This window comes from Oryzias melastigma, linkage group LG7 (genome assembly GCF_002922805.2).
Source record: "Oryzias melastigma strain HK-1 linkage group LG7, ASM292280v2, whole genome shotgun sequence".
NCBI lineage: Eukaryota > Metazoa > Chordata > Actinopteri > Beloniformes > Adrianichthyidae > Oryzias > Oryzias melastigma.
Genome location: NC_050518.1, coordinates 20,991,320 through 21,017,381, shown reverse-complemented (window position 1 = coordinate 21,017,381; position 26,062 = coordinate 20,991,320). Strand labels below are relative to the sequence as shown.

The following is a 26,062-nucleotide window of genomic DNA, read 5'->3' as shown; positions in this document are numbered from 1 at the left end:
GTAAATTTATGACTTTAAATCTCTTAAATTTGCGACTTTAAATCACATAAATTTGCAACTTCCTCAAATCTTGTAAATTTGCAACGTTAAATATCTTAAATTTGCTAATTCAAATCTCATACATTTATGACTTCAAGTCTTGTAAATTTATGCCTGTAAATGTAATAAATTTACAACATTTAAATTTGCGAACCTAAATTATGTAAATCTCGTAGATTTATAAGATAAAATTTTGTACATTTGCGGTTTTAAATCTCATAAATTTACGACATTAAAACTTGTGAATTTGCGACTCTAAATCTTCTAAATTTTAAACATTAAATCTCGTAAATTTACAAGATTAAATTTTGGACATTTACGACTTTAAATTTTCTAAATTTACAACATTAAATTTAGTAAATGTATTACGGTACCTTTAATGTCATAAATTTGCAAATTTTAATCTAATGAATTTACTACTTTAAATCTTGTAAATTTACAACAAAAAAAGTAATAAATTTAGCCTACGGCTTTTTGAAAATACAACTTTATTCTCGTAATATACATTTGCAAGTTTTTTCTTGCAAATTTACGAGATTTAAAGTCATAATTAAAAAAAATATTTTGTTTGTAAACTGCCCCTAATATTCTGTCGTACTTTTTGGTCCAGATTGAGCCCAGATTAGATTAAATTGAAAAGCCAGAGCTGGACGTTTATGTTTCTTCTCAGCCTCACTGTGACTAAATGAAAAGTTCAGTCCAACAGAGAAAGAAGAAAGTTGACACACAAAAGAGACGTTTACCTCCAGATCAACCAAGATGTCTTTATAAACGGCAAAGGCAGTGATTACAGCCATGACCGAACACATCAGAAAATGCACATTTTAGAAAAAAAACACGAAAGGCTTTATTTTTAACATCTGAGTCCCTTTAGATCAGACCAACAAAATAAAAAATAAAAACACTTTAACATCTGATTTATTCCCAGGAGCAGAAACAGAGACGAATGTGGCAACCAAGCAAAGCAGAGCTCAAAATGTTCTTTTGTGACATTTTTCAATGTAAAAAAACAACCAACACTCTAAAACTCCACAAGTGTTTTGTATTTTTTGCAACTGGTGCATTGTGGGTTTTTGTGTCATTTTTGAGCTGAAACACCCTTTATTTCTGCTCTGTGTTTAAGTGAACGTTGCTACACAGCGAGTGGCTTTTCTGGGCAGAAAACAAAAGTCCTCTTCTCTTTCTGTTTTATTTTGGCACTTCCCCTCCATCTCCTAATTCATAATCTGCTCTCATTTCCAGAACCTTAACAGGGTCCAAACTTTATTGCAGCAAAGATGAGTAAATTAGCAATCCCATAATTTAAAGTTCTTTTTTTACATATTTTTTCCCTTCTCGTTTCCATGCCGCCGGTCTCAGTCGTCCAGGTCTCTGGGGTCAGATGGACCCATGGGGAAGATCACGTCACTCTCCAGGGAGAGGTTGCTGCCGAGGCCGGCCATGCGGCTGCGCAGCAGGAAGTGAGTCCTCCTCTGCAGGAGGCGCTGCTGCTCCTGCTTCAGCTCCACGTACGAGCGCGAGAACGTGTGGAAGATGGAGGTGACGGGGAAGGCCATCAGCAGGATGCCGCTCAGGATGCTGCTCAGGGCCACCACCTGGCCCGGGATGCTCCTCGGCACCATGTCGCCGTATCCCACCGTCGTCATGGTGATGACCGCCCACCAGTAGGTGGCGGGGATGCTGGTGAACTCCTTCGTGCTGGCCACTTCGTTCTCGATCAAGTACAGCAGAGGGGAGTACAGCGCGATGGCCACGCACAGGAAGAGGAGGAGCAGTCCGAACTCCCGCGTGCAGCGGCGAGCCGTCAGCCCGAGAGTCTGCAGGCCCAGCGAGTGGCGGGCCAGCCGCATCACGTAGAGGATGCGCAGCGCTCGGAGAACGCGCAGCACCAAGCCCACTTTGTCCAGGTAGCTGTTGGTGGACAGCGAATCCGAGGTGTTGTCCACCAGCAGCGTGATGTAGTACGGCAGGATGGCCACCACGTCGATCAGGTTGAGCGGCTTCCTGAGGAAGGTCAGCTTGCTGCGGTCCTGGATGAAGCGCAGGGTGAACTCCAGGGAGAACCAGGCCACGCACACCGTCTCCACGATGAAGATGTTGTAGCACATCTGGGAGCACGTGCCCTGTTGGAGACACAAGCAGAGTCAGGAGCAAACCACTAGAGGGCACCACTGCAGTGAGTAACCCTGGAGCTGAGGCTGCAGTCCAGAACGCCGGCATTAGTCTGTTGCTCTTCACATGCTTCAATTTACATCATAAAATTATGTTAAAAGCAGAAGCTCACCTTTTCTCAATATCCTTGACCAAAAAAAAAAAGCTTTTTAGTCTTCATTTTGATAGGAAAAGTTCTACTTCTTAGCTTTTAACCTAAAATATACAAATAGACACACAGTTTTGAGACATCAGTCTCATTAGCATAACCAAACTTTACTTCAAATTCTTTTGTATACAAGTTAGTTCATGTTTTTTAGGCCTGTAGTTCATCATCATTCCACTAGAGGCAGCAAAAGGGCTTTTCCTGCTCATTTCAAAATGGCTGCCCCCATGAACACTTTTGGCGGGAAAACATTTTGGCTAATTTTAAAAACTTTATGGTGAAAATAAATAATCTATTAATTTTCTTTAAATGCATTGAAAGAATGTAAAATTTGTTGGGCTGTGAAAGCTAATGTGTTAATCCACACGATTATTCAAACCAGAATCAACGTGCTAATATTTATTAACGTCCTCAGGCGTCCTGACGTGGAGCTGTGAGATCAGCTCTAAAATAAATGTAAAGTTTTTTTAATATTCTGTGATTGAGATTTTATTAAATTAACAAGTTAATACAGCATTTATTTGTAGTTTTTAAACAAAAGCGATCTTTTAGTTTAATAAATAAGACGGAATATGAATGTTGATTTGAGCAAAAGATCCGCTGTGGTGGGCGGAGCCTAACAGAGATGTCTGCTATTAGAAATCTAACAAGGACAAAACCACTCATTATTTTAATTTGGGATGGGGACTGACATTAATTTTTCTACAGTAATTTTTGTCTAAAAATTTGAAAACCTTGAACATGTTCGTCCTGTGATTCCCTGATGAACACTTTGTTTTTTTTGTAGACTGATAGGAACAGTTCAAGGAAAAATATTAGGATGAGCTAATAACTAAACGAAATTCTTCTTTTTACATCCAATTATCAAAGAAATCCAACAGCAAAAAAAGTTTTATTTTGAAAAAAAAGGAATAAAAGTTTCATCCGAAAAACTCTAAAGCTGGAACAAACAGACGGAAACACTGCTGCACCTTAACGCAGCTGCAAATTAGACTCAGCGGTGCAGTTAGAAGGTGATTATTGGCACTTTTAATTAAACTGCTTCCAGCAGATGTAATTAACGGAGCGACGGAGACATCTCAGGTCAGACGGATCTATGAGTTTCCATTAAATTAAGAGCAGCTGTTGAATGTCTTTTTGCTTTTCATTTCTTCGGAACGTTGATTGGGATGAGTTAAGTAAGATAACCTTAAAGATGCACAAAAGGTCACGTTTGGCTCAATTAGGTTTGCAGAGAAGCGCCGGATGGATCTTCTGGTGAGGTAAACGTCTCCACCTAGAAACAATCCTCAGCAAGTCCGATTCTTTTAGAAAATCTGTTCATGTGAGCTTTTAAGGTTTTTATTTCTGCTTGGATAAAATGTGACTTAACTGACTTATTATGGCCTGGACTGCATTTTTTTTTCTTGTTTTTTTTCTCTTTGTGTCTTTGAGCAAAATTGTAACCCCTATCACATCACTCACCCAAATTTGCACACACCTTGACTTAGTGAATAACCCCCCTCCTCCCAAAGAATGATGACATCAAACTAGGCAAAATGGTCAAAAAAAGAATGGGACAGGTATATTTTATGGGGCTTGAAAAAAATCTTTCACAGTAACAAAACCAAAAAAAACGGTGTCTGGAATAATTGAAGGAATTTTTAAAAATAATGATGGGAAATTTAGAAATTTCCCACTATATGGGGAAAAAAACCTCTGTTCAAGTGACCTTTAAGGGTAACTAACCCTTAAAGGGTAACTTTTAGTCTGCTGACCTCTTTAAATGGGGCTTCAAAAGTACTGTATGTTGATCTTTGTCACTTTTTTGAAAATGTGAAATAAATTTGTTGAATTCCTGAAAACGTTGTCAAAAACCATCTGCCCCCTACAGGCTGAAAGGAGGTATTACAGTTGAATTTTGTGATAGCTCAACTAGTAGACCTACAAGTAAAAAAAATAATAAAGTAAAATGAAAAAAAACGAGTCCCACATCAGGTCAGAAGTTTCACGTCATCGTGCTCTGCAGCTCCAGCATAAAAGCCCCGCCCACCTTTGATTCTGTAACAATTGCTCGTTGTCGTGTTAGCTTTAGCGTGGCTTGTTGGTGTATTGCTTTCAGTTGTTAAAAATCAACTGGCTTGCACAACTTTTCCGTGGACTTTCTAGTGGAAGTTAGGCAACAGTGGTTTAGTGAAATTGGGATTGAATCCAGAGAATTTAGGAATATTAGCTTAATACATTAGCCTTTGTTAGCTAATAATGCTAGCATCCTTTTACCTCTCAGACACGGGTCCCATTCAGTCTGGACCATGAGCGTCTGCCTCAGGAGAAGGTGGAGGAGGAAAATCCTCAACTTCCACAGAAAGTTCTGTGGTGATACTGGCATCACTTTGTTCAGTACCACTCTCTATGTTGAAGACGCAGAGTGACTACGTTACTTCAAGCTAACCTCACTGTCACTGTCAATCACAGATCCAGGCCACACCTCACTTGATCAGGCGGCCTCCTTTTTTTGCATTTTCCGAATCTTGCCTGAAAGTGGAGTCAGTCTCCAACAGTCCTGTTGTGCTGCCCTTTAGAAAACTTTTACCCAAAGGCCGCCAGGTAAAGTCTAGAACCAAAAAACAAAGTTTTGTTGACCTTTGATCCAGAGAAAGTTTTGTTGACCTTTGACCCAGGGAATAAGCAGCCATCTTGAATTAAAAAAAAACTCTTCAGTACAAACTGAAAATGTAAACTCCTCCTACAGAGTTTTGATCTAGCTCTTTCTAACTTCTCGAGCATCATTGATACACTATTAGAAAAAAAAATGTTGGAACTCAAAGTTATAGATCTTGAACGGCGTTAGCATGGCGAGCCCAAAAAAGTAGCATTCCCCTGTTACTTGTGCATTTTTTCACCTAAAAGTTGTGAAATTTAAAGAAAAAGAATCCCTGACTTGAGCTGATCAAAACAATATAGCAAACTATATGATTAAATTAGGAACGTGGACGTGGTTGGCTAAAAATCTCAGTTGCTAAGGAAACAGAGAATTTTACTTTTGCTGATCCTTCTAAAAGTGACATAGACTTTTTCGGCACCCCCAAGCGACCAAAACCTAAAATGGTTGCTATGGAGATAAACCATCAGAAAAGTAGCCATTTTGAAAAAAGTGATCAAGGTGGAGTGGGCCTAAAGGAGCCGGGTCAAAGGGGGGCAGCAACTGTGGGCCACACAACGCTCCTCACGGCTTTAATTACATGGAGTTTCAGCAATAAATTAGGAGAATAAATAATTTTTTGAATGAATCTTCCACTCACTGTCTCCTCCTCCTCCCTCATGGCTGGCAAGGTGCTGATGGAGAGGTTGATGGCAGTGATGGTGACAAACAGCACTGACAAGCAGGCGAAGATCTTCCCCGGGAGGCCCGACTGAGGCCTCTCCACCATGTCCCTCAGCTTGCTCATGCACTTCCCCACTCTGGACTCGCCGGCGCGCTCCCTGCGGCCGCCCTCCGAGTCCAGCAGGTCCTCCAGGAGTTCCTCCTCCTCCTGAGCCCTCTCCATGGCCTCAAACTCCTCCACGCGCTGCAGCAGGCGCCGCCGACAGCACCACTCCAGGCTCTCCTCGGGAACCCCCCAGTACAGCAGCTCCTCTCTGAAGGAGAGGGCGCACATCTCCCGGAGGGAGCGCAGCTTTCCCGCCCGGAGGTAGGTCAGGATGGTGCGGAAGGCGCAGGGGCTGCGGTCGAAGAAGAACTCGTTGTGCGTGACGTCGTAGTCGTCACAGACCCGCATGATCTCGTCGAAGCTGCTGCAGAGGCGCAGCTGGCCCAGGCGGGACAGCGGGAAGTCCTCCAGGGTGGTCCAGGGCAGCTGGTAGCGCAGGCCGCCCACGTTGATGATGGCGTGCAGCTTACGCTTGCCGGACAGAGGCGCGCCGTCCGGGGCGAGCTGAGGGAGCGGCTCGGCCCTCTTGTAGAAGCACCCCTTCTGGGCCTCCTCCTCTTGATGGGGAGGCGGGTTGAGGGAGGTCTCAGAGGCACAGCTCAGGGCGCTGTAGTCGTAGTCAGAGCCATCGCCCGCCAGCAGGGTCATCTTTACCGATTCGCTCACATCCCTGTGCCCACACGGCCGTCTCCACGCTCTCACCTGAGGGAGGGGAAACACAGTCAACAGATGCAGCACTCTGAGGAAACACATGCACCCATGCAGCAGAGCATGAGGGGTCCGTGCAGGACATCCATGCAGAAAGCAGAGAAGGAGCATTGCCTGGGAGAGGAAAACTGCAAAAAAATGAACAGTAAACAACATGACGACCATGATTCCTGCTGCCGGAGGCGCCCAGACTCTCTGTTCTGACTCTGCTTGTTGTCATCAGAAGGTGCAGTTCAGTGTGTGAGGCACTGTGAGGAAACAACGCTGTAAACGGCAAAAACAAAACAAAAGAGCGGTTTAAAATGACCAACATGCTCAAATTTATCTCCACACATATCTGTTGCTTCGGGGTAACTTTTAGGAGACATGTGTGGAATGTTTATGGAGGTCTTCAACACCAACTCCAAAAAAATCTTATTTTTTAGTAGCATTTTTCTAATAGCGGAGGACATCTATTTAGAAAATTTAGATCAAAATTACATTTATAAGCATTTCTTTATTCTAATCATTGTGAATAAGGAGCCGACAAAAAATGCTGTTTTTGTGACATCGAAAATGCACTTCCTGGTTCACTCCAATATTGCTCGCCATTTTAATTGTACCAGTAACGTTAGTTGGAGGTGTGAGGGGCTGTAAGCTAGCAGGAGAGAGTGTAAACAGATAAAGATGATGGTATCACCACAAAAAAAGAAAAACCAGATTATATTCTAATGAACTTCTGCCGCTCTGCAGAAACTATGTCCTAGTAAACGATTTTTTTGGGGATAAAAATGGCATCATCATAGTTAAAAATCACTGGGAATGCTTTTCCAAAAGATCAGAAGATGATCAGAGTGTTATTATAAAAAGAAGTAGGTATCTTTTTACCTATCATGCTCTTTTTATTTAATTATTCTGAAGCCGTTATCACTATTGATTATAATCTGAAACATTAAAGGGTAATTTCTAGATTAAACCATCCAGTAAATCCCCCTTTTTTCCATTATTTATTTAATTTTTCCAATATTTACAACATCTACTTGATAGTTACAATAATTTTAACACTAGTCAATGTTTATGACAGACATAAAGTAAAGTCAGAAGCATAAAAAACAGTAAATTAATTTTTTTAGAATGGTTTCAAATGAACTGTTGTTCAGCCCAAAGAATTATGCAGCGCAAAGCAGATTATGACCAACAGGGGGCAGTGATGCCACAAAACAAACTACCAGTAAACTTTCATACAGTCCATTTTCTTTTCTAAATTATTGCCAAATATTTCAGAATTCTGACAGAATAGCCCCTCCCACTTTGCTTAACTGAGTTAACCCCCTATTTATAAGTCCAAAAAAACTTTATTGTACCCTAGTCTAATTGACAAAGACCCTCCTCTTAGAAAGATCTGAAAACATACATTCTCATACAATTTTAATACAAATCAATTGTTATATTTTCATACAAAAATAAAAATTTCTGTTAAGTTCTAATTCACATGAAATATTTTAAAAATAGTGACAATACAACAGCAGCAGTGCTGAACTATAGACTTAATTGCTGTTATTAATTAAGAACATTTTTCCTAACGGATTTCAAGGACAGAATTAAAAAAAAATAATGTTAAAATCACTAAAAGGAAAAATACTGCAGATGAATTCAGTAAGATTTGGTCATAAATGTAAATAAAGCCTGATAACAACAATAAAGTCAAAGGAGTGACGTGAAAATTAAATTCTAAAATGGAAAAAAATCAGCTTAGAGAGTACGTTTATTAAATTCCAAAATAAAAAAAATTGTTAACTTGTACTATCCTAACATACGATTATTTAGTAACTTTTCACTTAAAATTGTATTTTTTAAAAAGCACAATTTTTTAAAGAAAATATTCTTTTAACAAAAAATCATTTTTGTCAAAAAGTTAAATATTTTATTTAATATTTTTTTTATTAGATCAAATTTGTTAATGTTTTTCTTGTATTGAAGATGAAACTAAAAATAGAATTTCAATGTTTCATGAATGTGTTTCATCTCAGTGTATTTATGGCTGAAGAGTGATGACGTGACCTGCCAGCAACATAAGATTACTTTATTTCCCAGAATGCTTTCAGAGTAATCTGGAATATACTCATTTAAAGTTCAAACATTTCTTTAAAAACTGTTTTGTTCATCTTCAACGAATCCCACTCGATAACAGAGAAAATCAGAACCTTTCCATGTTTTTTATCATCTGAATCGGCAGCAACATGGGGAGGATTTTGGCCTTTTTCCTGTCGAGCAAACAGAGATCCTGCTCTCCCCTGAACTTTCCTATCAGCAGAAAACATGCCACTCATGCATCATGAACACGCTCACCTCTCACAGCTGCGTGCACATATCTGCTGGAATGATAAACTCTGCTGCTCGCCCTGTTTACACACTGAGTTTGAAATGTTCGCCTCTATTTATATGTCTTAACTCATGATCTCCTTCAGATGTTTACACGCTGAAGACTGGAAATAAAATCAAATTACTGAGGACTGAAGATTATTTGCTTTAAAGTCACATCCTATCTTTTTTTTTTGCATATATGATGCAAATCAGAAGTGAATCTTAGAGTCAAACATGAAATATTAAGAAGAGTTTTAATACTCCACTATTCTTGTGTTGGATCTCTTCACAGAGGAAGAACTCACAAAAATGTTCTTTTTGATTTGCTTTAATGCATAAAACAATCCAACTTGGAGCCGCAAATGTTGATCCATTTATTCGGCTTTTTATAGCATTGGAGTAAACTGTATTCTGTCACAATGCATTAAGAAAAGTCACAAAGAATTTCCGCTTTAATGCAGTGAAGGACTTGTGGCCTCTGTCCAAACTAATTTAATTAATTACAATAATTTAGGAGAAGCCCCCTGCGAATTCAGCTGTCAGTGCTGCAATGCAAATGTGGGGTTAGCAGGAGGCCTTCGGCTGTAAACCGCAGATGTGTGTCATCTAAGCGGTTATTAGGCACCTGCTTTGGGGGCTTTTGTCAGCGGATGATTACAGTCGCCTCTGAAGTCGGTGAACTCACACTGAGCTGCGCTCCTTTATTCTATGGTTTAAGACATGAAAAACTAAATAGCAACTAAATAAAAAAAAAATCCAGAATTAAAGTGTCTTGAATTCTCATAGTTATCCTCCTGATGGGCAAACCTTCTATGAGCCTGCAGACGGCGGAGTCAGAGTCGATTTGGAGAAGCCTGAAGCCTCTGCCACTTTCCTGCTGGATTAAATCACACTTAACCCTCTGAGGATGTTCGATTTCTCACTTTCCCTTAAACCTGTTGTGCCTGACCTCAAAGGCGGACACGAGACTTTCTTAGACTTTCTCTTCTCGTCTGCTCTACTCAGATGAATCCTCGTGGACACAAAAACCTTAAACACAAATCTTTCACATACTGTAACTTTTCAACCATTTACACGATCCATATCATTCCAGTAGATTCTGAAGGAGAAAAGTGGCGAGAGTTCTAGTACTGGTTTGCAGCACCAGTTCCGATCTTCAACCGGGTTAGGGTACTGAAAGTGCTAAACAAGTACACACTATTTACCATTTATCAAAAAACGACAAGTTGGGACACCCAAAACATGGACACGGAGGGTCATTAACCATGAGTCAATATGTGACGACTTAGGAACCAGGAGGTGTTGTTTAATGAACTACTGCTGCTCTGCAGGAACTATCCCCTAGAAAACAAGACATATTGTCTTGATTTAGGCTAAAAACAACATAAATTATAGTTTAAAAAACACAATTTTTACTGCTTTTACAATGGATTGATCTGAGCCATTTTTATACTCTTTCTGAATCAGAGATGTTCTCAAACTTTTCCGTATGTCTCGTTTTAGTACCACATGCAGCTGTAACAACATGAAGTCATCTTAATCTGTCTGATCATATCAGTCTCATGTTTCGCTGTGGAGAAATGTGAGCCGATTTTCCAACAAGAACTAAGTTCACCGAGGAACTTCAGACAGTCAGAGATCCCTTGACTGCAGTTAAACCAGGCGGAGGTCTGTACTGAACATCACACCCCTAAATCATCTCTTTTTCTTTCATTCACTTTGTTGCGAGCCAATAAATGCTGCACTTTAGCTGTCAGCCAGCTGCCGTCAAAATCCAAAAAACTGTCGATGTTTGTGGTCGTTACTGTCTCGACTACATGTGATGTCACTACATACTGGTTGCAAACATTTGTAAAAACAAATCTTACAATTGTGTGAAGCTGATCCATAAGGGGTTAAGTGTCACCTGTCAGCCAAACAAATATTTTTGAGGTTTATGAAAAATCTTCCACGTTATGGATTTTTAATCTGGTCACAAAGGTGACATATAGGTGATAAATAAATATATTGCAGAACAAGACCTATAACCACCAGTAACAATGTGGGGTTCAAGTACCCTGGGGCACTTTGACTCAAGATGGGAATTGAACCTGCGATATTCCAATCAGAGGTCGACCGCTCTACCTCTGCACCACCTATCAATGTGATATAAGATGATTGCACTGACATATGTGTTCTCTGTCTTCAAGCGTTGATGTCATTCTCTTGGGTTGTCCTTTTTTAAACCCTAAATAGTCCCACTCTGATCATTATTTGATCTATTGTTAAAGTATTTCCAGTCGTCTTTTAGTTGTGATTATGACGACTGTGGCCAAAATAATAACAAAAAAAGGAGCAGTTTTTTAGGATAAATCGCCTTTTTCCATCTGCTCCTGATTCAAAAATATTTGAATAAATAAATATAATCTAATGTCTCTAATCAGAAACTCTCAGGCCGAGGGCACACTCCCTAGACCAGGGGTCTGCAACCTGCAGCTCCAGATCCACATGTGGCTCTTTTACCGCTCCATGGCAGCTCCTTGGTCAAATATAAGTCCATAAACCACAACAAATAAACAAAGCAGGCAAACTAAGACTACCAAAGTCCAACCCCAAACTAGAATAACAAAACCCAGCAGTATAAGACTACTCAGAAAAAAAGAGGATGAAAGAACAAAAAAAAAAGAAAAGAAAAATACAATAAAATAGCATTTTTTTAAAGCAAGGATTAATGAATTAGCATTTACTGAATTTAGATTTGTTAAATGTATACATTGATGGCTGAGGTGCACAGATTTTATATGCAAAGCAAAACTTTGATTAAAAGTTTGATCTTTTATGAGTTAAGAGCACATAGTATCTTATGCTGCACAACATTGGTTACTATCTGCACTGAGATGGCACAGAGCATCTTTTATTTTGAAAATAAGTTATTTGTGCTTCTGTCAAACATAAAAAAATGGAGAGATGCTAGGTTCTTTTTATATTTTTGCTTTTGTTTGTGCCTTAAAACAGACGTAATTTATATTTATTCGTTAAAAAAAAGAAATTCAAATTTCTTAAAGGTCTAAATAAGACTATCTATCTATCTACCATTTTCCTCATTTTACTGCAAATCTGGAATCATTTGTTGTTATTTGTTCAAGGTTATGTTTGTATTATGGCTTATATAAAACCCTGAAAGTGGAAGACGGAGCGCGCTCCTTCGACTGCATCTCGGGCGGAGAGATGAAACGCTGCAGAGACGGCGAGGGCTGTTCTCTCCGCCAGATCGGTTGAGGTCTGGCCTCTCCCTGTGCCAGCGCTATCACAGCTAAGCCACAGGGCATGTTCTCCAGATTGCATGGTGAGTCACTGGCCTGTGAGTCTCTGTTTCCTCGCTACAATGTGCATGCATTTCCCACAATCCTCCCTACAAGAGCGATCAATGGATCAGAAATGTGGAAGGTGTTCTGTCGTCTGACTGCAGAGACGTGTCACTGAACGCTCAGCATGGGTTGAGGTTGCAAATACTCCACGAGGACACACGCTTTGCAGCAATATTTGGTGTATCAGCTGCATATCTGCACGCAGTAGAGGTGGACGTGTTATATAAGACAGATTTTATCAATCTGTCTGTGAGTCAGGGTTTGCGATCCAGCTTGACTCACTCAGAAAATCACACACACATGGCATTTTCATCACCACCAGCTTGTGCCAGAATTGCTGGACTTAGTAGACAGAAAGTCAATTGTGTTTCCAGTGTTACTGTCTTTGCTATATTGCTAAAGCAGTAGGGGGTGTAGTGATTAATTGATTTATCTTACTAGGATCCATTTAGATCGATCAGTCTGACACGTTACTACTTAAGTTTTAAAGTCAGTTTTCGGTCTCTAGGTGTCAAACTCAATCGGGGGGCCAAAATCCAAAACACACCTTAAGTCGCGGGCCGAACAGCATAAACATTTATTAAAACAACATTTTTAAAACTTTAAAAACAACAATTTTTAACTATGAATAAATCAACATAAACCTTAAATAAATTTCAATAATTTATTCTAAATAAAACAAATGTTATCATAACTATGCAAGTTAGAAATCTACTAAACGTTAAAAGAAAAAACACTAAAATTACTTTACTTTCACGTCATTTTATATGGAAAATTACACTTATAAATATCCCAAAATATTTAGATCTCCATATAATATATTCTGTTAAAGTTATCCAAATATGAACATGCTGCCGAACAAAACAAACAAAGCCTGGAAATAAAAATAAATTTGTGGTTTTTAGCAAAAACAAATCAAATCATTCTGTTACCTCTGTTTTGTCCTCAGTTATTTTATCCGGTTATGTTTATTTCGTTCTGCACCATGAGTGAGAGGGAGGAAGACGATGATGTGATTTAAAACTCTATGATTTAAAAAGAACGCCATAGATCATTATAACTGATCCCTAAACTCTATGATTTAAAAAGAACGCCATAGATCATTATAACTAATCCCTAAGCCTAAGCCTCCATATTTGTAGTGTTTATAAAAATAGTGTTAATAAAAACCATATAAAGTGCTGTGACAGGCTGGATATCATTACCCAGTGGGCTGGAACTTTGTTCATGTGATCTAAATGCAAAGCTTGCATCCAATGACCATCCAAATTACCAATCTAGGAATCAGATTTAGCATTGACGAATGATAACATCTTTTTAAAATGATATAGTCATATGGGAGGAATTAATTATTGTGGTTTGTCCCTGAATGGAATTATTGACACCAAGTCATTCATATATATAGAGGTTGATGGGTTTTTATACTAAATGAAGGTTTTTTTTATACTTTTATGCTATACTACATCACTACTGAAGTTTAGAGTGTTCTTGAATGCGTCACAGATCCTGGGGTAAGCATGAGTCACACTGGTTCAATTTTCTGCTAAAGAGGTCCTGGATCGATTTTAGGTCAATGAATCAGATCATCAAAATGACCTGACGTTGACTATGAATCGTATCTTCAACCACGAATTATAATATCGTAAAGTAACTGGTTACACTTCCATAAAGTGGAGTCCAGTCGTGTCCTTCTAGACTATCCATCCATCCATCCATTTTCTTGACCGCTTCTTCCCTTTCGGGGTCGCGGGGTCCCCTGAAGGCGGGGTACACCCTGGACAGGTCGCCAGTCTGTCGCAGGGCCTCAATCACACACCCATTCATTCTCACATTTACACCTGGGGGCAATTTAGAGTCACCAATGAACCTATGAAGCATGTTTTTTGGACGGTGGGAGGAAGCCCGAGTCCCCGGTGAAAACCCACGCATGCACGGGGAGAACATGCAAGCTCCACACAGAAAGGTCCCAGCCGGGATTCGAACAGGGGCCTTCTTGCTGTGAGGCGAGAGCGCTAACCACTGCGCCACCGTGCAGCCCTCCTTCTAGACTAACGGTGTCAAATTCAATCGTACAAGGGGCCAGAATCCAAAACCCACCTTAGGTCACAGGCAGAACAGGATAAACATTTATTAAACACTCTAAAACTAAAATTTTAAAACATTGAAACTGTAACTTTTAACATAATTATGAACTAAATATAAAGCAATCTCTAATGCTAGTGTGAATGCTGTAAGCTGAATTTGGTCGCTGAAGATACCAGTGCTGATTGTTGAAAATGCTGAAATTGTTAGCGAAAAAACTAAAAACAAAAAATTAGGTTGGTCAAAACAGCTAGCATGTAGCTGAAGAAATAACTAAACTTCAAAACAGCCTAAAATACTGAAGAAAACTTAAATTAGCCAAAACAGCTAGCATGTAGCTGAAATATTAATTAAACTTCGAAACAGCCTAAAAAACAGAAAAAGCCTGAATCAGCCAAAACAGCTAGCATGTAGCTAAAAAATAGCTAAACTCCAAAATTGACACAAAAAAACTGAAAAAGAAAACCCAAGTTAGCCAAAATAGCTAGCATGTAGCTAAAATATGATCTAAACTTCAAAACAGCTGAAAAAACTGAAAAAAGCCTAAACCAGCCAAAATAGCTAGCATGTTGCTGCAACAATAGCTAAACTCCAAAAATGGACAAACAAAACTGAAAAAGAAAAACCTTAATTAGCCAAAACAGCTAACATGTAGCTGATATATTAGCTAAACTCCAAAATAGCCCAAAAAGCTAGCATGATGCCAATTTTTAAAACTCTAAAACTGTAACTTTTTAACATAAATATGGACAATAAAAAGGCAGGAATATTATTCCAGAATAAATTTCAATATTTTACTCTCCATACAAATAGAATTTGTCAAAATTATACAAGTTAAAATAGGCGCAAGATAACATCGGACCATTAATAACAATAAAATAAAATGAACTGGAGGGCCGGATCCGGCCCCAGGCCGTGACTTTGACCCGTGTTCAAGACCATGCCGGTCCTCCAGTGTCCTTTTTGCTTTTCACAACAACCATTTACCTCCCCATTCTCTCCTCAGCTCCCCGTTTTTTTTAATGGACCGAACGAGGTGTTTCCATAAATGGAGCTCAGGAGCCGGCGAGGCGCATCTGCCTCTCCTCACCTCACTTCATCCCGCTCTGAGATCCGGTTGAAGCAGCCGGGCGTGCCAGGAGCACTTCTCCCCCTACAAGACCTCTGCTTACAGTGACTCCAGCTCTGTAAACAAAAGAGTTTTCTTTGTGCTGGAGGTGGGCGTTGTTAAGTGAACACCCTGGATGGAGCGGTTTTAGCTGCGGGGCAGTAATTGTCTCCATAACTCTGTGGTTCTGCGCAGAGTGCTGCAGAGTGAGGAAACAAGCTGTGGGGATTATCCTTTATGCTCACATTGACGTCTGCTTTTGTGATATCTATGATTCTAAGAAATAAAGTACATCCCTGAAGTATTTATCAACTCTTTTTTGCATTTTTTCCTCCATAAAATAAATAATTGCACTAGTCTGCTGCCTCTCTGCACAGCATCACCTCTCCCTGCAACAAAACAACACCCAAACTTCACATCCATTCCCTCCGTAACTCCATTTTTCTTTCTAGAGTAGATGATTGCTCCCGATTTGAAAGTGCTTGATTATATAAATCTTGCATAACATTAGGTCCTCTCTGCGCATCCCATGCTCATCATTTCCACGCCTCTGTCCTGCGCCTGAGCGGCCCTCATCCGACCGCCTGACTGCTGCGGCTGCAGGCGTCTCTGATGGGCTGCAGGCGTCTGACGCCTCAGAGGGACTTCAGCTCAGAGCGACAGCCTGATGCGACAGTACGTGTGAGCGGAGGTCGATTGAAGGTGGTCAGAGGAAAAAAAAGAAAAAAAAAGCCCTCGACATCGGAACACTGTGGGTGAAAAAGTACTTTACCAGATTAGATGGAATAAACAGAGCAAACAGCCGCAGAGATGGATGTTAACGACCCACTCCGATAAAAGTTGTGTTTTTCTCATGAGAAAGAGACTTTTTATGAAGAAAATAAAGCTTAAAATTGCATTTCTTGGTATATTTAAAATTTAAATTGTTAGGAATTAGGATCAGAGGAAAAATGGCAGTTAAATAAAGATCCTATTTGTGATGTAAGAAATATGCAAGCTCCGCCCCATTCTGATACACCCACTAGTAGACAAATACATTTTTGTTTTCTTCAAAGCTGTACTACTGGATAACTCTGATATTGATCACCATTTTTGTTGCACCGGTAATCTTAAGTTGGAGGTGTGAGGAGCTGTAAGCTAGAGGTCCCCAAACTTTCTGTTATGAGGGCTTCATAACTGTTTTTTTCTCTGGTGTGGGGCCAGTTTGTAAACTAGCAGAATTAATGTAACAATCACTGTTTTCCAGAAAGCCAAATTTTAAATAATTCATTACTTTAATAATACTAAAACATTTTTAAAAAATAAATTTTGTGCAATCAGAGACCTGTTATGGGTGACGGGAAGGGGTGGCGGGGTTTCTCCATCTCATCTGTCCCAACAACAACTTAGAGGGGAATTTCTAATTACCGCTCTGCAGAAACTATGTCCTAGAAAATGACAGATTTTCAGTTTGTTTTTTTTCCCCAAGAAACAGATCCTTTTAAACGCTTTTAAAAAAGATCAAAATCTCCACCAGACTCCACGGAGCTTCTTGATGTGACCACGGAAATGTGAATGGCGGCTCATTTGACCGCAGTTGGAAAGGATTGTAAATCAATGAAAGAGCATTTTGATGTTAGCTTTCATTATTTTATCAAGAACTCTTTAGGTTTTAGGATTTAAAAACTATTTTTGTTGGTGCACAATGGCAAAAGATGAGCAGAAACTAGAAATAAAGCAACTTTTCTATCAAATCCTTTAAATTAATCAGAAAATAGGGCTAAAAAAAATCGACTTAAATCTGTATATTTTGTGTTTCACTGAACTACAGATTAAAAACTACCCTCAGATTTCTATTATAGACTCTTATTTGTATTAATTTAATTTCTTTTTTACATTGAATGCTGCATTCTAGTAAATCACAGATTCATTCATGTTTTTTGACAGAAATCTTGCAGTAATTCTCCACTGAAAGAGTCTATTCAGTCAACATGAGAGCGGGGGTTTGTTTGAAGGTTCCTTTTTGAAACTCTATCTGCGTCTCCAACACAAAGAGAGCCGAGAAAAGGCAATTAAAACAGCCCGTCTTTGCGTGCGGCTCCATTAGGACAGGAAAAAAGTAATTAGTTCATCTTATTACAGTTCTAGTAACCTGGAGGAGGAAGGGGCGATGATGCATGGCGTATTACGGCGTATTACTCATATCAAAGACCGGGACGGGCGTCTACTTTGCGGGGTCCTAACAGAATCAAACATCGGGTTAAAAGCGAGCGGAGGACTCAAAGTGGCTTTCAGCCGGATGAGTTTCAATCGGATCAATGGGTGGAATTAGATTCTGAGTCACAAATATACCTGTTTTTGTTGTTTTTTTTAAAGAGGAGAAAAATGGTCTCCCTCCCGTCTGAATCCTGTCATCAAATGTTTACAGATCACAACACGCTCTGATGGAGCTGCAGCCTTGTTACCATGGCGTGCGTGCAGAGAGTATGCAAATGACTGTTATCTGTGAAAGACATGTAGTAGATGGGATGATGATGGCAGATACACAGCAGACTTCCCAAAAAGTCTCACACTTTCTTCATTTGGATGCAAAATCCATTTTTGTTAGATTTAACAGGAATGAAACAGGATCCATCTGGAATCAAAGCATCACCTTGAGAATCGGTGGTTGAAACCTGAACTTTAGAAGCAGACATACTCACTCTCGCATCGGCTCCTCAACAGTCAAACTGAAGAAGAGGAGAAAGATGAAGACAGACAGGAAAAGGCGCTGTCCAGCCTCCGCCGTCGGCTCTCCTAACTCTGCTCCATCCGTGCGAACGGCGCCGGGGCTCCTGGAGGCTGTTTGATGATCAGGAGCAACAGGCTGCCTCCCTTGTTTCCTCCTCCTCCCCTTCCCTTTCTCCGACATCCCTCGCTCTTTCTCTGAACTCCTTCTTCCTCCACTCCACACCCCATCGTTTCTCCAGCACTGACATCAGGAGTGGGACGTGCCGGTTTTCACCAAAACCTTTGGAGAGAAATCCATGGCAACTGGCATGAAAAAAGGGGCTTTAGTTTCCCTTCACATGAGCGGAAAAAGCTCCTTTTAATTGTTGATTCACGTGGAGCTTTTGTCCGTTGGGGTTATTTGGCTAAAAGCAGAGAGCGAAGGGGGGGTGTGACTCAAACAGGGTGTCCAAATTTAGACGAGTGGTTTTGTTGAAGGACGATGATGAAGAGGAAGGCTGTTTGTGAGCAGAACAGAAGCTGAGCCTCATTTTTATCCATGAAAAAACGTACATTTAGATTTTCCAACCAAATCAAAACACGTAGATTCATGAAAAATGAGAGTATAATTAAACAAACTCCTCCCTGGAAAGCAGAAGTTCAAGTCTTTCTCAACCTTCAACAGTAAAAGAGCCTTTCGGTTCTGTTTCTTACAACCAATTAGGAGCCACAAGCATTTATTTCACATTCAGGAAAATTTTGTAAAACTTTGTATTTATCAGGTTTTTATAATAAATATGAAATTTTCTTTTTTGCATGAATTAAAGCGGAATTATAAAGAGGAACTAGAGAAACTTTCTCAAAATGTAAAATAGCTTTTTGCCTTCTTTTCAAAATAAAAGACTGCCTGTCCCAAACAGGATCAACACGCTTTTACGAAAAAGTTTTAAAAGTGGTCTTTTAGTTATGATTGTCCCTTCTTGACAAAATCCAAAAAATCTTTGTCGTTTTAGGACATAGTTTCTGCAGGGCGGTGGGAGATTATTAGAAATTCCCCCCTGAGCTGTAGGTGGGAGTGTAACTTAAGGTTCACACTGGACGCGAAAGTGCTGCAAAGTGGTGCGGAACGGAGGCTGCTTCCATTCAGCACCCTTGATGACGTGGCGTGGTTCATACCAGGTGCAGAGCGCCGCGGTCATCCTCGGAAGTCTCACGCCGTGCAGCGGACTGTTTTGGTGTCTGGTCTATTTTGTGCGTGAGCCGCGAGAGATCCGCATCAATTCTGGCAGGAAGTTACATTAAGATACATGAATCCATATTTTCAAACATAACCAGTTTTTCACAGAGACAGTATTGATTACAGTTATAACCATTATCATTGATTAATCACGATCACACTTCCAAGTCAGTGTGAACCTAGCCTTAGCCTGTTATTATCCAGAGGTTTGTACGTCAATTGTATAATTTTTAGAGCTGGGTATCTGTTATAATTTCTAGAAACGATTCTATTCCATTCACAAGAGCATGAATCGATTTGATTCAGATTTTTTCCGATTCTTTTGATTCTTCAATTCAATTTTCAAGTTTACACATTTACACACATTTGTTTAGAAATACATTCAAATCAACTATTTAATTTGAATATATTTATATTAATCTGATATAGTTCACATATTGTCAAATTTATTAGTGAAATAATGAGATTGTTAATATCATACAGTGTTACATAGATTCTCTAAAGGAGAAGTTCTAACAAAAATGTTCAGAAACATTGTAAAAATTGTCCTGCTCCTCCTGAAGGGCGTTTCAGTTTGGCCACTAGGTGGCGATCGCGCTGTAGAAGTACACTTAACTCAAGAAGAAGACAACAGTATGAGGGAAAACATTTTTAGACCACAAATAGTTACTTTAAAAATGATTTCTTTAAAATTCATGCCTGTAAGTAAATAAAGATGTTCATTTAGTCAGGAATGTGTGTTTAGATCGATCGAACGTTAGCTTTAGCCATCCTATGGGAAATTCTACTGAACGTTAGCATCAAGCTACCAGACTTTAGCTTTATGTGCAAAATCGATTTATATCTTTTGTGAATCGATTATTGATCTATTAAGTTTGAATCGCTTCAAATCGATCAATCGATTTTTTCAACTGAGTCCTAATAATTTTAACACAAGGTATATGCGATATAAATTTGTTAGACTTATGTGGAACAGTCATGGAAAGCCACGAATTTGTGTTTGTATCATGTAAAAAACACACAATTGCATAAGATTTACATAACAATTGTACGAAAAATACACAAACTGTGTAATTTTAAACTGACCAACATTTTTAAACAGCTCAAAACAGAGTTCATGTAAAAACCCGTCGCTCGAAACATTCAACGGACATTGACAAATGACGAATGCAAGAAACACTTTGGAACTATGGAAATGAGGCAAGTATCACAAAAGAAAAAAAAATCATGCTCGCAAAATGTGGAAGATGGCATTAGGGTGCATGGAGTTTTTAAGATGGGATGCTCAGCTCTTGCACACTCAGCAGCTGGTCAGCCTGTGTCGGTGCAACCCTCACATTCATATGAAATACAGGAAGTGGTTTGGTCGTTTGTTTTTTGGTGCTTGGAGAGACAGAAGCTGACTGTGCACAAAAAAACCTCCAAGGTAAAAAGTGTGACATTAGAAAAAGTGGAGAAAATAGAAAAAACATGTTTAATGTCAGCTTCACTTATAAGAACCGGTTCCTCATCAACTCATCCGAAAACACAAAAATATTGCAATAGTTCAAATGTGATCGACTTTCTCTCAAAAAGTCAACTTTCCAAAGGGTTCCCATTTGCAAAGAAAAAAAAAGATACCCCCTTTGTTACAGAGCCCCTAAAGGGACATCATGAAAATAAAAAATTAAAGTAAAAAAACAAACAAAAAAAAAATCACTATTTCGTGCGCACCACTTACTAACTGGTGCACACTATACTAACTGGTGGGCACAACTTACTAACTGGTCCGCACAAGATAGTGATTTTTTTCCCCCAATGTCCCTTTAAGGGCTCCGTACTTTGTTGCCTTTTACAAATGAGTTAAAGCATTTGTGTTAGGTTTGACTTTCAAATAATATAGAAAAGGCTCCCAGTCTTGCATAAAGCCAGATAAATCACATCATGTGTGCAACAATGGCCTACTCTTCTCTTTCAAACTTCCCTCAAAATGCAAAACTCTGACATGACATGATGGCTTGATGCATGTGATGCTGTGTAGCCAATCAGAAGAGCTGTGGGAACATTCACAAACCAGTTTTTCTCCTGTTTTAAGGTCCAAAAGTGTCAAACAAAAAATAACATAAATGCTAGCAAAGTGGATTACAAAGCATGTTTGAAAAAGGACAGAAATGATAAGAAAGAGAATCAGTACTTTAATACATAAAAAAATGGTTTTCCTATAAAAGTGAGGATTTCTGTTCATTTGTCTTTTAAGAAAATGCATTTGCAAATGCAATAGAAAATCCATTTGCACAAAGATGTGCAAATTGAATCACAAATGCATTAACACATGCAGTCACATCCCAATATTCATCAAGAATAGAACAATTCCTCCTTAAAAGTACAATTTACAATGGAGGATTTATGTGCCCCAGTTTATCCTCTACACCACAACTGTGCATGTGCAAGTGGTTTTCCTTAACTACATTTTTTTGATTTTCTCCAAACTAAACCTATAAAACAATGAAAATTCAATATCTAGATACTTTACAAACAAATCAAACAATGTTGGCTGCATGCTAAGATGGCAGATGTCATTTCTTGTCAATAATCCTTTGGAAAACAAAGTGACTTTGACCCTCACTGCATCTTTTGGCTCCTTTTCCCCAGAAAAAAAAAAACACAACGAGCCCTTCAAAATAAAACTCACTTCAAAATAAAAGCTTTCCATGAATTACCCTACTTATACGGAAGGGTCAAGACATAAAACAGCCCTTCACCTCTCACTCCGGACACGTCCTGTTTGATCTGTTGGCTTCAGCTGAACGCTGCAGGTCAAGTAAAGTGAGAATAAACAGACTTCAGAGCAGCACAATGAAAATGTAAACAGAAGTGGTAAAATTAAATCTAGACTTCTTCTTTGAGACTACTTAAACAAAGGTGGATGTTTTTATTAATTCACAGTAATGTGGTCATGGTGTTTTTGTTAATATTTACTATTTTTTCTGGTATTTAGCACTTTTTAACAATGTATGCTGTTATTAAATGACTAATTCACTATCTCTCCAAAATCTAGGCGTTTAACAATGTTTTATGTTCTGTTAGCGGAGATTCTTTGGTGTTGAATTTTTGAAGTTTTGAATTGTTTTTTTTTAGCTAGCTATTTATTTAGAAACTATTTAGGCAATTGTTGTACTGCCCTCAAAGTGCCCAGCAGTAGATAGGCTCCAGCAACCCTGTGACCCTGAAATAGATGGATGGATAAATGGATAAATGGAATTACAAGCCATTTTTAAAGATCTTTATATTTAATTTAAAGTTTATTGCTGATGATTTAAAAACTAAAATACTTTTCAAAAACATTGTTGGTCGTTCATTAAAAAAAACACATTTCCATATTTGTTTAGGACAAAAGACTGTAAATGCAGTGTGAATATTATTCTTAGTGTTTATCAGATGCATTCTAGAAATCATGTTTTTGTGTTCACTGTTAGTTTTGCACAGAAATCCTGTGCAACCACAGAACCACTAATGTCTGCTTCTGTCACACAGCTTATACAATCTTTTTCAACCAAAAGCACATTTTTATTTAGCTCTTATTGCTTCTTTTGACTAGACAAGCAACCACATTTGAACTACTAAGCTAACTGGTCTGTCCCAAAAAAATAAACTGCATCCACTGCAAAGGCTTTTTAAAAACAGAACTGCCAGTCAAAAGCACACATAAACATTAAGTATAATTAAAGTTGGTGGATTTTAGTCTCTGTAAAGTGCACTGCAGAGATCTCTTTGGATATTCCTGGGTCAAAGCTAAAACTAAAAGTGTTCCCTGTGTGTTATTAACTCTCTCCTTGATTCCTCACAGGCTGGTGTGATCGAACACCAGGAGGTCAGATTGTTCTCTGGAAGAAATGAGCACAAATCAAACCAAAAGTCATTTTTAGAAAAGGTGAGGACGAGAAAGTGATCCAATGTATGCAAAAAAGCGATCATCTGGCCGCTTTTCTCCTTCAGAATCTTCCTGGAATCACGTTAATTGTTTTAGCAGTTCAACAGTTACAGTACAATAAAGATTTTGTATTTAAGTGTCACCTCCAGTGTTGGGTTTGAGACTGTGGTCACAGTCTGGTTGCATCAGTGTCTTTACCACGTTGAAATCTTTGCAGGTAATAGTGGGAGAAAATATCTCTGTGGTGTCAGTTTTGCTTTTTTAATGCTAAGCTGGTTAGCGCAGGCTTACACATGACAGGGGCTGATATCAAAGCTTTGGAAAATTGCTCTCACTGATCACGCCAGATCTGTGTTTTGGCCAATCTCATCCAAACAGCCAAAACAGAGATTTGCTGGTCTGAGTCGGAGTCAAAGGGACTGGAATTTGAGATCCAGTGTGCAGCAGCAGGCTGTCTAGTGTGAGTCAAGTCAAAGACAGCAGCGTTTTGTGTTCCCTCTGGTCGACACGACATGTTAACCTCATCATGTAGTGATGGGCACTTTGATTCTTTTTCGATTCTTCTGATTCGACCCCCTTTTGAGTCTCGATTCTTGACTCTTTACAAAGGAATTTTTGCATAACTTTGCAAAAAATAATGGTTTGTATGTTAAAAAATACTTGAATGTGTAATGTACGGGAGAAGACTTAGAATTGTCAAATTTTCTGCATATATTTGTTGCGAAAGCGATACTGTGTGTTAAGAAAATGGATGAAAGTTCAGGATGGGAACAACTGAATTGATCCTCCAGATACTCCAACCATAGCTGAGCCCCTGATTGGTTGAGGCGATGCTGCAACCTCGCCAATGTTCTGATATTTAAACTCATGCAACTCAAATTTCACTGCAGGACCTCCGATGACATCTGTACCATTGACTTAACATTGAGACCCGACGTACCTGACGCACACATCGCTTACGGTGTGACCGAGCAGGCAGACACCAGGCAGCAAAAAATAAAGTAAAGAATCAGCTCCAATCATTTGAGAGTTGACTCTTTAGACTCCCTACCAGGGATAAGTTAATCAAATCAATTAATCGATTTGAATTGATTTAAGCTTAATAGATAAATAATTGATTTATAGAAAAAAAAAAAAACTTATTTAGCACATAAAGCTAAAATCCGCTAGCTTGATGCTAACATTTAATGGAATTTCCCATAGTATGGCTAATGCTAACGCTCGGTCGACCTAAACATACATTGCTGACTAAATGAACAGCTTTATAAACTCAGACATTAATTTTCCAAATTCTTTTAAGGAAATATTTTTGAAAATAACTATTTGTGGTCTAAAACATCGTTTTTTTTCCTCATTTTTTCTTTTTCTTCTGGAATAAGGTGTAATGCTCGTTCGCCACCTAGTGGCCAAACTGAAACGCCTCCTGGAGAAGCAGAACAATGTTTACAATGTAAATGATCTGAACATTTTTGTTAGAACTTCTCCTTTAGATAATCCATGTAACACTGTATGATATTAACAATCTCATTATTTCACTAATGCATTTTACAGTATGTGAACTGTATCAGATTAATATAAATATATTCAAATCATATAGTAGATTATTAATGTATTTCTAAACAAATGTGTAAACTCAAAATTGAATTGAATTGAAGAATCTAAAAAAATCGGAATCGAATAGATTCAGATTGTTGTAAATCGAATTGTTTCTGGAAATTATAATCAATACCCAGCCCTTTACTCCCTACCAGGCAGCAATTCTTAAAGTTAATGCTTTCGAGTGATGACCCATCAACCTCAATATCCACACTTTCTCTTACTGATGGTTCAGTCTTAAGTCAGCACTTTATTTTTTTATACAGATCTGTTTTTTGTCAGCCACAGAAAAAAGTGAAACATTAAACAGAGTAAAACAGAAAAATCATGTCTTTATAAAACGTACTTGCAGCGCCTCTGACATTGTTTTCAGAGTAAGAAGCAGGAACCTGCATGTATATTATAATTCTTTAACAAACGCACATTTTCAGATGATTACGGTCTGTGCAGCGGCATGTTTGGACAGATAATTTATCCGGTGCCAAACCATACGTTCATAACATAATGGAGGGCTGCATGAAATATGTGATGCTGCATGATCTCAAGACTAATCAGCACATTTATATTCAAGACATTCTGCAGTGCAGGAAACTCTAAGAGTACAAAATACAATCTAATGAGATAAAATGAAGTGAAACGAATCTCACCTCTGGTGCTGTTCTGTGACGTTTGTGGACCACAGCTGGTTAGGGAGGAACATTTACACGTTACTTCCTACAGGACACCAGCGTGACCTGTGAGGTGAACCATGAACGTGTCCTGACCTGAAAAGAAGACGAGACAAAAGAAGCAGAAAATGAAACTTCCCTTTTTTTTAAAAAAAACCCAACTATATAGTTGCATACTTATATATTGTTTTAAATATGTAAAAGCGCTAAACAGAATCATGTTAAGTAAATGACTAAACTTCAATATGTCTTACTCACAACCCTATACTGCACTAGTGTAGAGTACTCGAGTAGTTTCTTTTGGCTCCTTTTTACTTTTACTGAGTATTAAAAATATAAGCAACGTAACAAAACCACATCTTAACGTACGTTACCATGGTCGGTTTGATGGGCGGATTAGATGATTTCACCATCTGCAGGCTGTTGAAGGTTCTGGATACTTTTTATGGCCTGAAGTTGTTCTTTTTTTGTTTTTTTACTGTCTATTAGCACTCATCTGCCACCTACAATCGGTTGAGGCTCAGTGTGCAAAGTTGGTACAAATCCCGTGAATCTTGAAGACGAACGCTGAGTTGCAGTGAAACTGTCACAAACAAGGAGACAGCAGGT

The 26,062-nt window shown here is 38.9% G+C and overlaps 1 protein-coding gene across 3 annotated transcripts; it reads right to left on the bottom strand.

Annotated features, from left to right (window-relative positions):
- Window positions 1–783: 783 nt before the first annotated feature.
- kcng1 (potassium voltage-gated channel, subfamily G, member 1) lies at window positions 784–26,005 on the bottom strand. Of its 3 annotated transcripts, XM_024294160.2 has the most exons (4): window positions 25,433–26,005; window positions 18,036–18,343; window positions 5,638–6,468; window positions 784–2,162 (listed from the first exon to the last, which is right to left on the bottom strand). In XM_024294160.2, exons 3-4 carry the CDS (start codon window positions 6,412–6,414, stop codon window positions 1,395–1,397), a joined length of 1,545 nt encoding a protein of 514 aa, XP_024149928.1. In that variant the 5' UTR covers window positions 6,415–6,468; window positions 18,036–18,343; window positions 25,433–26,005; the 3' UTR covers window positions 784–1,394. The 3 variants fall into 3 exon arrangements, with proteins under 3 accessions (XP_024149928.1, XP_024149930.1, XP_024149929.1); XM_024294162.2 differs by lacking the exons at window positions 18,036–18,343; window positions 25,433–26,005 and adding an exon at window positions 15,337–16,688; XM_024294161.1 differs by lacking the exons at window positions 18,036–18,343; window positions 25,433–26,005 and adding an exon at window positions 15,234–15,356.
- Between the last annotated feature and the right edge of the window lie 57 nt (window positions 26,006–26,062).